The sequence below is a fragment of the Lactuca serriola genome, chromosome 4 (assembly GCF_051521515.1).
Source record: "Lactuca serriola cultivar US96UC23 chromosome 4, Lser_US96UC23_V15, whole genome shotgun sequence".
Classification (NCBI taxonomy): domain Eukaryota; kingdom Viridiplantae; phylum Streptophyta; class Magnoliopsida; order Asterales; family Asteraceae; genus Lactuca; species Lactuca serriola.
This window is the reverse complement of record NC_136411.1, coordinates 311,213,415-311,226,144: the sequence shown is the minus strand read 5'-3', so window position 1 is coordinate 311,226,144 and position 12,730 is coordinate 311,213,415. Positions and strand designations below refer to the sequence as shown.

Here is a 12,730-nt window from a genome sequence, read left to right as displayed (position 1 = left end):
ATTAATGCATGATTTTGTTAGAATTATCCAACTGCGAATGACCCTTACATAAATATGGATATGGCACAGGAGGAGATATATGTTAAAGATGAAATTTCATGTCCAAAGTACAGTGCACAACTGTAGATGATTTTGTTGTGATGAAAGACCGGTCCACAACATATCTTGTCAATCAATCATGATAAAATTTATTTAGCTCCTTAATATACAATGCTTTCATTTTGGTGAAAATAAATATAGATATATATAATTGTCATTAAACCTCATGTTTCACAATTGTTATGGGCATGTCAACTTCGTTGACAAATTAATTTAGCTAGCGATGGAGACAAAGTGCATGTTGATCAGTGATAGTCGCTTTCCCTGACCTAAAGCCTAGAATAAGTAAATACAAATAAGAGCAACAGTAATACTATAAAACTTAAAGTAACTTTGCGAGTTGATATTAAAAGGATTAACGCATATACATTAAAAAATATCTCAAATTTGAAGTAACAACTCTACAAGAACAGTAGATTAGATAAATTCGTTTCTGAAAATATGCGTTTTACATGATGTAATTGTAGGTTATAGAATTCAATCAATTCATAAGCTAAATTTAATTAGCCACATTGAGATATTGACCTAAAGATATAGGGTTCAATATATGGAGTATAAAGATCCAAGGCTCATTATTTTCTTTAGGTTTCATTTCCTTCTTCGAATCTTTTCTGGATGGATGGTTAAGAAAATAAATAAATAAATAAATTACCAAACCTAGAAAACTAAAGCGGTATAAAATAGTAGATCCCTACATGATCAATACTATAAAAAGCAAATACATGTGATTCATAAGCTAAATTGGTGATTTGAATGCTATTCCGGGTGTTTCTTGATATGGGAACAGCAGTACTAGTAACTATATCAACCAGTATGAAGTTTAATAAGTGTGTAATAACGATATAAATTATTTTTGTAAATTAATGACGACTCTTTTATGTTATTAAGTAAAGTTAATAATTCATCGGAAATTTATGAGTACATTAACAACAACCTACTATAATCTCCAGTGTACTTTTGTGTTAAGGACACGAACTACCATTTTTAAAATCAAGAGAAGTCAAACTCTGAAACCCTATAAGCTGATATTCCGTTTGCAAAATGTAAATTTAACCCTTTAAATAACTCAAAAACACGAGGAGAGATGCTGTTCTTTTGTGGCTCGATAAAAAAAGTCAAACTTTTAAACACGGTTGAGTAAGCTTTACAAAAGGCATTTAGACGATTAAAAGAAGCTCGTCTTATTGTAACAAGGCTAGTTCAGAATGTATTTAAGAAAAATCTTGGTTAATATCTGTTTTGTAAAAGTACACATATACTAAGTAAGTTCTACAAACTGTAATGGGACAAAACTGGAGAGAGAGAGAGAGAGAGAGAGAGAGAGAGAGAGAGAGAGAGAGAGAGAGAGAGAGAGAGAGAGAGAGAGAGAGAGAGAGAGAGAGAGAGAGAATTTTGGGGTTACACTTTTCTTGCATGGCTGGAGGGCTCAAAGTGACAATGAGAGAGGTTTCCAGCTTTAAGGCGTAAATGAAGGAAGAAAAAGAAGAGATTTTTAGAATTAAAAAACAAATAAATTAATATTTTATTAGACAAGAAACAAAGAAAACACCAAGAGGGAAAAAAGAACAATATGGACAGAATTCCTAGGTATTGTCTCCTACTCAACCCATTACCCTATGCAAATCAAAGAAAATTTTAGAACATTAGTATATAATATTGGACCTTAAATTCAACTTTGCATCGAAATGTGTACCATAACTAAAATGCAAAAAAAGCAAACTCACAACCTTCAAAATTTCAAGGTAATTGTAGGAGTGTAACATAAGAACAACAATAATTAACAAGTCGCGAATGAATTCGTGTATCGAAATTATTACGTAATAATTTGATGGTTTAATTAATTAATCTCTTGAAATTTGATGGAAGAATTGCGTACTGCTCATGTAATCGTTGCCACCAAGAGATGGGTATAGAGAGTGCCCGATATAATTTGCAGCCGCCGTTGAATTACCAGGGGAGGTGTTGGTGGTGGTTGTGAGATTTAGTTGTGGGATTCCGCCGGCACTGCCACCGGAAGAGGTGTCTCCGCCCATGTATTGCTGCCCTTCAGGGCCTTGATCATAAAGAATTCCTTTAAACAAATGTCCTCCTATGTTCACTGCAGCTTGATATGCAAATTGGTCATCGGTTTCATCAATTGAACTCACTCTTACACATCTGAAATTCGCTTGTGTTGTCACTTCGGAGGGAAAATTACCTACCTCTAACCCTAGTTTCACAACACATAAATAATCATTAATAAAGATTTCATTTTTCAAGAACATTTCGAATTAGGGTGTAGTGATTATATTATATACACGTTTAAGTATTTTTTTATTAAAAAAAATTGCTACTATAAGTGTAAAATATATTAAAATTCTTAATCATCACCATCAACTTTCCTTCACGAGGACATATATAGCTAGGATAGGAAGTTGTCCAATTAACGAAGAACTCAATCATTCATATAATATTGATGTTCACTTATTAGATAAACAATATAATATTGTAATTAATTGTGTAGACAACAATCAATAATAAAGAAAGTAAAGCACAAGAATTTTAAAGATTCAGAGAGTCTGCTCATGAAATTATAAAATTTTATTAAAAGATCTGAGTTAAAGAATTTGTTTTCTTGAAAAGAAATATGAGAATCTAATGCACCAAAGAAGCAAAAATTATAGAAAACAAATCTAAAGGATCCTGATTTTTGTATAAAAAAAGGTAGTAGCTTTAGATATATATAATTTATGTACCTGATGAGGAATTGTAAGCAATAGCACCAGTAATCGGATTAAGCATATTAGGGTTCTCATGATCTTGGGTTGATCTTGTTCTTTTGGTGTTTTGATGAACACGACGGCGGCTCTGATCTTGTGTGCCGGAGCTATATTGTTGTCTCTCCCGGCGTTTGGCGGCCGGAACCCATGTGCTTTTCACGTGTGTTTGGCAATGGAACCCTCTGCTCTTGCAACAAGTTCTACATCTCATATGAGGACAATCTTTCTTGGCCTGGTTTCCACAATCCTGGCAGCTCACACCACCGCCACCACCACTACTTCCGCCGCCGATGACACCATGCCCCATCATAACAAAAGCCGCAGATCCCCAGGTGGATTCGTCTGAGAAATTTATGAGCCTGCCATCACCACCACCACCACCACCCATAGAAGCAGCAGCTCCAGCTAACAGATTATGAGAAACATCAGCTTGGGTGGGTTGCTGCCATAGTTCAAAATCTTTGGTAGTGGTGGCGGTGGTGGTGGTGGAAGGGCGGTCATGGGTGCTTCTTGTGGAACCGTATAAGAACCAGCTGCTGGATTCAGTAGGATTAGAATTAGGAGTTGGATTTGAAGGGAGATTTGAGGTAGAGATAGGGTCTTGTTGGCTATGGTAAGTTGCAGATCCTAAAGAGAAGAAGCCGGCCATAGCTTCTGCAGCAGCTTTAAGCTTGTGGGATGACAAGTACTCCTACAACACACCAATTGTGACTCACAATAATCCATAGCAAAAGAAAATGAAACCTAAACTTTATTTATGTCGTCCCTCCTAACCCTATTTCTAGATAGCTTAATTATTAAAGATAAATACAGAAAAAAACAGATAATTGTGTTAGTATAAATGCTTTGTGACTTTTCACTCCTGGGTTTGATTGAAATCCGATATACTTCAATTCGAAAATCTGGTTTGAAGAAGCGAAAGAAGAAGCTGTCATTCAATTGTGTGGTTGTACGTGAGCATTAAAGAAGCCAAAATTTTCAGGTCTGCCACGCCGCCATAGCCATTAAAGCAACCCTTTCTTTCTCTGCTGCTGTTACTGCTGTTTCTTCTTTCCTTTAATTCTTTCATTGATAGGCGCTGTTTGTTTTGGGGGCTTTCATCTCTCTCTCTCTCTCTCTCTCTCTCTCTCTCTCTCTCTCTCTCTCTCTCTCTCTCTCTCTCTCTCTCTCTCTCTCTCTCTCTCTCTCTCTCTCTCTCTCTATATATATATATATATATATATATATATATATATATATATATATATATATATGAGTAAATTACACGAATGATCCCTATGGTTTAGAGTAATTTACATGTTTGGTCTCTAACTTATTTTTTTAATTTGGAAGGTCCCTACTATTTGTTTTTGTTACACGCTTGGTCCTTATCCCACTTATAAAGACTATTTTGCCCTTGATTTTTTAACTTATTTAAATAAACACATCCCCAAACCCAAGTCCCTCACATTACCCTACCTAACATACAATTTTTCTCTATTAAAATAATAATCTTTTTAGGTAAGACATGGACCAAGCGTGAAACAAAAACAAAAAGTAGAGACCAAGCGCGTAACAAAAACAAACATTATGGACTTTCCATGTTAAAAAAATAAGTTAAGGACTAAATGCGCAAATTACCCAAAACCATAGGGACCATACGTGTAATTTACTCTCTCTCTCTTTATATATATATATATATATATATATATATATATATATATATATATATATATATATAAGCGGTAAAAAAAAATTTGGTAGGAATGTAAGAAAATTTTTTTTCGACTTATTTTTTTGGCGAACAAAACAAATGAATTATTAGATGAATTAATAATAACATGATTCACAAAAAAAAATCCCGAAAAAACATTTCGATAATTCATTTTTACGATGATTTTGTTGATATTCACTAAAATTGTCATAAAAATGATTTTTTTTCTTGATTTACCTAAAAATTAATCATGAAAGTGTTTTTTCCAAAGTTTTTTCTTATGAATCATCTTATTTTTGAATCATCTAATGATTCATTTCTTTTTTTTCCTAAAAAAATATGTATATAAAAAATTTCTTACCTTCCTACCAAAATTTTCCTTCTTTTATATATATATATATATATATATATATATATATATATATATATATATATATATATATATATATATATATATATATATATATCATAAATTTTTAAAACTCTAAAATCTATTTTTTATTAAGGCAATTTTGAATAAATCAAACTATTAATTAAAAAAAATTATTTTTATTGAAAACTAGTTGCCACTTATTTTATTGTTTAATGGTGTGGGATCTTTATCAAACTCTATCGCATTAATTCAATATTTAATGTTTTTTTTTTCTGATCTCTATGGCAATAACACAAAATTCAATGTTTATTTTTGTGATCGTGTTCATAGTATAATTATATATATATATATATATATATATATATATATATATATATATATATATATATATATATATATATATAAATTCTAAGACCCTTTTGTGAGCAGTAAATGGTTCCTATTGGTGGATTTTTTTGGTTGTTTTTGTATATGTGAGCTGGTAGTTTCTATGTGTTATGATATTCACTATCAGTGTATACATGTTTGCCTCTGCCACTTTTGCTTTATTTGTGTCATGCTCTCTTCAACCTACCTAGAAGACACCGTTTCTCTCTTGAACCTTCCCGATTCTGGAATCCTCCTATTCAATCAAATAACACCTCTACACCGCCTTCTCTTCTCTTTCTTCCTTCCACCGCTCCTCATCCAAACCTATCAGTAAGAGGCCATGAAATTGAAATGAAGACAACAACTATGTTGTTGTTGGTCTTGGTCAGTCACGCCAATGGAGGCAAGGGGATTGGTGCGTCTTCCTGTGCAAAAAACTTGGGAAAGAATTGAATTATTATTTGCACATGGCTAAGAGTGTTACAACTCCTACCTTTAGAGTGGTGTATGCAATCACCATTAAAAGGTACGTTTTTAACTTTATATGAACTGTAGATTGCTTTCATTGATTGTTGTTCTGGTTTTATTTTTGAATGAAACTTTCACCTATTGGAGTTTACTTACTGTATTATGCAATAATTTGAATTATTGAATTGGTGGAGATGTATGTGGGATTCGAGATGTTAAATCAAGCACTAAAGTGGGTTCTATTTTCCTTGCCCACCAGGTATTTGATAGATTGCTTCTATAGTTAATTGTTGGTTCGTCTCATTTGAAAATGAACCACCGTACATATAAGGCGTTTGAAGCCACCTCCTACCTTTTCCTAATTTCCTTATTCAATTCATACTTACAATTTCATTGAAAATCCACACTTACATATGTTTCAATGTTTATTGTAATTTGAAAATAGCTACTAACTCCACTTGAGAAATTTATTGGAGGTTGAATGTCCTTATATATGATTTTTCGAAAATATATATTTTGTTGATCATTCCTGCATACAATGAACACCTTAGACTGGCTGCAGCTGTTGATGAGATGATGAAGTGAGCAAAGGCATCAACTTTCCAAATTTGTAAAATAACATTTTGCTTACACATGCTAAGGGAAGAGGAATTAAAACACATGTAAGTATTTTCTTTATCCTTTTAAGATATATGTTTTTGTATAAACTAAGTATGAGATGAACTTTTGTGACATCCCCAAAATCTCGGCCAGAAAAGACCGATTTCATTTATGCTTTTTAAAACATTTTCAGAGTAAATCCTTTTAATTTTAAAAGAGATACGGAATTTGTTCCCAAAAACAAAACATGATAAAATAGATATTTATCAAAACATTTCATATAGAAATATGATTTCATTTCATAATCAAAAGTCGGGATGTCATGTTCCGATACAGATCATAAAGCATAAACGATAACATTACAAGTCATTCAACAAATATATACATATACAGACTTGTAAACAAAACAACTTGATGATTCGCCCATCTTAAGCTCTTGCGCCACTTCCTGTAATACAAATAAACTGAGTGGGTCAGGCTTGGGAGCCTGGTGAGCATATAAGGTTTTCAACCCACAATAATTATATTTAATTTCAACAATCCACAATAAACCCGATTACCCATTCCCGTTATCCTCACTTTACGTCCCTAAAATAACATCTATTATAAGGAACCTAATTCAGGATTTTCATCAGGACGGACATTACTGCAGAGGGGCTTCCTCAACAATAAGTGCCCTAAAGGCAACCATGTGAGGGATAGAGTACACCGGTGAACACGTCGTTCACAACACCTACAGGTAATGAGCCTGCTAGTGTTTCACAGGACAGTCTAGAATAGTCCGTGGTCGTCATCCATACTATGCTGAATGACTATAATAACACCAATAACACCGAGGCCTCTCATCTGTTTATTTCACACCAATTATCTACCCATGTTCTACCCAACATATTAGTAGATAAAAATATACATTTTTATACATTGTTTAAAAACCTGTATAGCATACTTTAATCAATACATATTCCACATAACAGATGAGGCATACACACATAACACGTATTTCATAGAGAATATATCAGATCTATGAGATAGAAAAGAGTGAATATACATTCACACATATAACAGCAAAATATATACACATAACACGTATTTTATATAGAATACTTCATAATATTGCGTTGGAATGAAAATGACTACACACTCACTTCCCGTATTCTCAAATACATTCAACGATTACTTGTATAATATCGCGTATTGAAAAGGGACTATACACTCACTTGATCGGAAGACGATCGGGCAGCACTACGGCTTGCAGTAGTAGTGTTTCTCCGTAGATCTGGAAGATCTTCACAAAAACTGGGCTCCTCGCGGGCAGAACTTCGGCTCGGAAATAACGCTCTTCGAGATCCTCGGGGCTTCGGATCTTGCTTCGGGGCTCGGGAATATTACCGGGGCTTCGGGGTATAAACAACACGCTAAACAAGGAAAAACTAGAGAGAAAATGGAAGAAGTTGTAAAAGAAAAGAAGCTGTCTTCGCATCCCCTTTTATAGGCTGATCCTCGGGGTTACGCGGGGCGTAATGCCTCGGTTGCTGTCATCCCTTGCGTCATCCGACCCTTTACGTCATCGCTTACGACTCCGGAGCACTCGAGTGGTACGCTGGGCGTACTTCGGATGACCCTGCTGACTCCTCTTCGGATAATATCGAAAATTGAATTAAAATTTAAATATTAAATATTTAATAAACTTTGAAAATTCATATCTCCCTCATACGAACTCCGTTTTTGACGTTATTTATATCCACGCGTAGGTGAGACTACGCTCTACAACTTTCGTTTAGACTCCGTCGGCTAATTTGGACTTTATTTTTATTAATTATTTTTAGGAGGCCGGGACAGAAAAAGTTCGTTATAAATTCATAACTTCTGCGTCCGACGTCCGTTCTCGCCTAACTTTTCATCGTTTCACTACTAACAACGAGATCTTCAATTCTCGTTTAGATTGCTTCGGCTAAAAACCGCTCGATCTCAAATTGAGTATTCGGGCTGCATACTACCCAGTCGAAACTTCAGAAAATCATAACTTGCTCATACGAAGTTAGATTTGGGCGTTCTATATATATTCGGAAACCTCATTTCAACTACTACAACATTATCCAATGATATCAAGTTTATTTTATACTTAAATTTTGACGCTCATTTTATTCTTAATTCAATTATATCACATTATTAAGCAAATAAACACATAACTCACATAATTCGCAAAATTCACAAATAATACATTTTTATTATTTCAAATTGGGTTACAAAGGTTAACCCAGACTATTACATTGCTAAAAATGGTAAGCCCAGAAACACGGGCGTTATACCTTTCGATTGGATTCTTTACCTATATGTCTAGAGCTACTTAGGTTTCAATAACTTTAAAAGAGAAATACCCATGAAGCTTTCTAATCTTCTAGAAATTCAACATATTCATCTGCACCAACTTATATTAATTAAAACTTGGGGACAAAATTCAAAATTTTTGAGGAATAGATGTATCACAAATGGATTTCTACAAATCCTCATGATCCAGCTTCAATGGGATACTATTATACCGTAGTAGATAAATCAATATACATTATTAAATTATAAAAAACAATAATTCACTATAAACTATAATGAAAAAACATCTCCTCTTTTTGGATACAATGACATACATCATGTGAACATACTAACAAAATGTAGCATAGAACATGAATGGTTCACGATCGTTGTAAGCATGATTTCCTTTTTTGTTTGTTTAATTATTTATGTTCGATTTATAAAACATTCCTATTTTATTATAGTTTTGAAAACGTATTATAGACAGAGCATTTTTATTTGTCATAGGAACTTAAACAAATGCAAAGAACATTACATACAAGATGGTTTTTGAATTTGAATTGATAATTTTCTGTGGAGATTTATATAGAGATTATTAACGACAAAGTTCTTTTTCAAGATAAACTGCAAACAGTGGCTAGGAAGCACTAGGTGTTCGCAAGGTTACTTTAGTCTTTTCTCAACTCTTATTTGCCATTTCTCAAACACACACACACACAAAGACACACATTATGCATAATATCTAAATTTGTGATTTTTTGTTGACTTTATGTTTTATGAAATAGTTGACACTTTTGAACAATATTTGAAATGGCTGTGAGTTTTCAACAATATCTAAAGTTATTGGAATAATTTTAAGAATTGTAATTAATATTTCTCTAAAATAACAATGTCATTGTTAACTTTTCAAGGTTTTTACTCGTGTAGGACAAATTTGGGAAGAATATCAACAAACCTCATACTCGAGAAATTAAAGATCAAAAAGGAGTTAATCAGGTGACTCACCTTTATCTCAATTTTTTTATTTTTGTAGGAGTAGTTCAATTGATTTTATGGGCAACACGTGGATCTATAGTTATGCACGAAACTGTTTGGAAAACTGAGATAGGAACGTATATAGTTTTTGGTTTTACACTTGCAAATTATATGTTTCTCACATTTACTTTCAATGTTAACTCCATTATTTTTTGGTGTTACACTTGGAAATCATATGTTACCCACATGTAAAAGTAGCTGGGAGAAAAACGGAGTCCGGATATGTAAAGTTTGGTGTCGGAATACATTAAACTTTTTGTTTGTATAACCTATTAGACATTCTATGTTGATTAGGTAAAAAAGAAATAACAATGTGTTGCTATCAATATTAGATGTTTAACTCATATTTATTTACTCTTCTACTTAAATTTTCTAAATTCAAGCAGACGGTCACTTATTTCTATCCAAGTTCTATAGCCAATGTCTGATGTTTCGGCCGGGATTGTATTCTACATGTCTAGGTGAATATATGCTTAAGTGCTTAAAGCTTTTTCTGTTTATACATTTTTCATGGAATTTTTCTTGATTGTGAGGTGGAGTAGCTTAAGTTAGGTTGTAAATTTAGATGTCCACCCACTTGCTCTTCACATATGAACAAGAAAGCCACTCATAAGAGTTTTTCATTCCATATGTCTGGAAGTCGCTAATCTCTCGAATAGGCTACCGCGGCTCGCTTCGCTTTTGTTGCGGAGCTCACTGCTTTTGGAGTAGTGCTTGCTTGACCGGCTACAGGCTAAGCAGCACCGGCTGAGGTATTTGAGTTAGGGTCTCATGGCCTCAGGGTTCACCGGGAGGATCGCCCTCCCAATTAGGTATGCCTATCTATCTATATAACCATATTTTTTTATTCAGTAAATTAAAAAAAAAACACACATAATTTCCACTTTTTGTATTCTAATTTTTAAAATCAAGCTTGTTACTTGTGCAGTGGTTTCAATTTTAATCCCAGTAGCATAAACTTATTCCTATTTGAGCTGCCTATTGAGGTTTGTTTTATATTTATTGATCAATTGAAAATGCGGTTGGTTTAATTTGGTGGTTAAAAAATAAAAATAAATAAATGTAATGACATACAGGTCAGTTATGGAGTTATAGATGGGAATACAGAAGAGCAAATGTTGTCAAATGTGAAGGAGGTTGTGGAGTCATCTGTTTAATAGAGGAAAAAAAGGGGTTCGTGTATGAAAAGCCTGCAGAAGTTTTGCCTCCAAAGGGCATTGATATGAAGTTGTCAAAGAAAGAGCTCAAGAAAAGGAACTTGTTGAATTTGAAGCAGTTCCTGTTGAAGTGGGATTGAATGACAAAAACATTTGCATCAACATGGTGAAATAATGAACTATTGATGCTTCACTTCTGTAATCTTTTCATAACCACCAACTCAAATACTTCCCTACATTTCAATAATCTCCATTAATGCCTATTATTTCATCTCTACCTGCCGTCATTTTTCCTGTTTTGTCCATTTTTTTTTGCGTATCGAACCCCGCAAGCGGGGATTCTTCCCTAATTTATTTTTAAATCGTAGATTTTTCTTTAAAAAATATACAGTGTATAAGATACATTCAAAATGTAATAAACATATTAGTTTATTAATTAATACAAAATTTTATATTTTCATGCATACTATTATTCTTATATGAACACAAACTTATATAAAATACACAACTAAATACAATTCATTTTCAGTTTAATACATAAAATTCACAACATAACAAAATACATTATATTATACACTAATTCATATATTTAAATAAGTCAAATCCAAACTCTAACACAGCCAAACTAACTACCTAATGTCACCACAACATATATGTGACACCGTCATAATCATTATTTATTCCAAATCAAATATGTATATAAAATCATTAATTGATAGCTTATATACCATAAAAACTAATACATGTTATATATTTATAAAGTAGAAAATATATTCACAACAAAATTAATACAGATAGTCATATATAAAGCATTCATATTTTAACAAACAATTCATTAAAATCATAACTTAATATAGTGTAACAACCCGAAATTTCTCACTCATCAATTGAGGTTAGTTTCATTATATTTTTCATGTTAGCTTAGTTTTCTGTCCATTTAAGTTAACTCTTGCGGTTTAAGTGTAAGAAATGGTTATTTGATCATGCATATAGATCATACAGTTGTTTTTACACACTTTGGTGAATCTCTTGAAGCCTCTCTCCTAGCAATCCTATTCTTGGGATTGCTTTTGGAATTTCCAAAATGTATGAACTATTTCTATTAGTACATTTGCTGCCTATGGGTCACACACAAGAAGGAACCTTGGATGATGCGAAATCCTTGGTTCTTGGTGTGTTGGTTAGTCCCTTTCTTTTCCCAATCAATTTGGTCACTTGGAAATGGTCTTAAGGGGTTACGATCATCCCAATAGAACTTTTGATTAGACCCAAACCAAGTAAATTAGGGTTATAAATCGATAATCATCTATAAAAACTGATCAATTTCCACGACGTGAGCATCCATTTTCCATATCGTGGCGATGGGACATTGATCGACTAATAGGCATCTGAACTTCAGCTATGATATGGACGTCAAGTTGCCACGTGATGATGAAAGAGAGTGGACCGGTTAAATCATACTACTAATTTACTGCGACATGGACATCTAAGTGTCACAAAATGACGACGAAACATGATCGGTCAGATCGTGTTGAATGCTTGGCGCACGACGTGGCACCCTTTCGGACACGATGGAGGAATTTTCTGGACAAAATCATCTTTATTTCATGTTCTATTTCTGATCAAATCTTTGTTTTTTTAGGACTTTTAGATTACTGGTTTAAAGGTGTTCTTCCTTTGTTCATAGCTCCACATAACTTAGACTAAAGGTGAGTCAACATAACTTAGACTAGAGGTGAGTCATTTTTTGTGGTGGTTAAGCACTTGTATAGAAATATAGCATGCACCTATAATTATGTTCTCATCTAATTGATTTTGTGTAATATTATAAACTGCATGTTATGAGATAGTTGCAATGTGGACATGTGAA

General features: G+C 33.2%; 1 protein-coding gene and 1 long non-coding RNA gene across 2 annotated transcripts; one reads left to right on the top strand and one right to left on the bottom strand.

Moving 5' to 3' along the window:
- Positions 1-1,803: 1,803 nt before the first annotated feature.
- On the bottom strand, positions 1,804-3,998 carry SHI (Lateral root primordium (LRP) protein-like protein). The gene is made up of 2 exons (XM_079034821.1): positions 2,835-3,998; positions 1,804-2,308 (listed from the first exon to the last, which is right to left on the bottom strand). Exons 1-2 carry the CDS (start codon positions 3,505-3,507, stop codon positions 1,941-1,943), a joined length of 1,041 nt encoding a protein of 346 aa, XP_078890947.1. The 5' UTR covers positions 3,508-3,998; the 3' UTR covers positions 1,804-1,940.
- A 1,367-nt stretch (positions 3,999-5,365) lies between these two features.
- Positions 5,366-11,107, top strand: LOC145100685 (uncharacterized). Its single transcript, XR_013705198.1, has 6 exons — positions 5,366-5,819; positions 6,324-6,423; positions 9,596-9,664; positions 10,090-10,515; positions 10,632-10,689; positions 10,780-11,107. It is a non-coding gene; the product is annotated as an uncharacterized LOC145100685 (long non-coding RNA).
- The last annotated feature ends 1,623 nt before the right edge of the window (positions 11,108-12,730 follow it).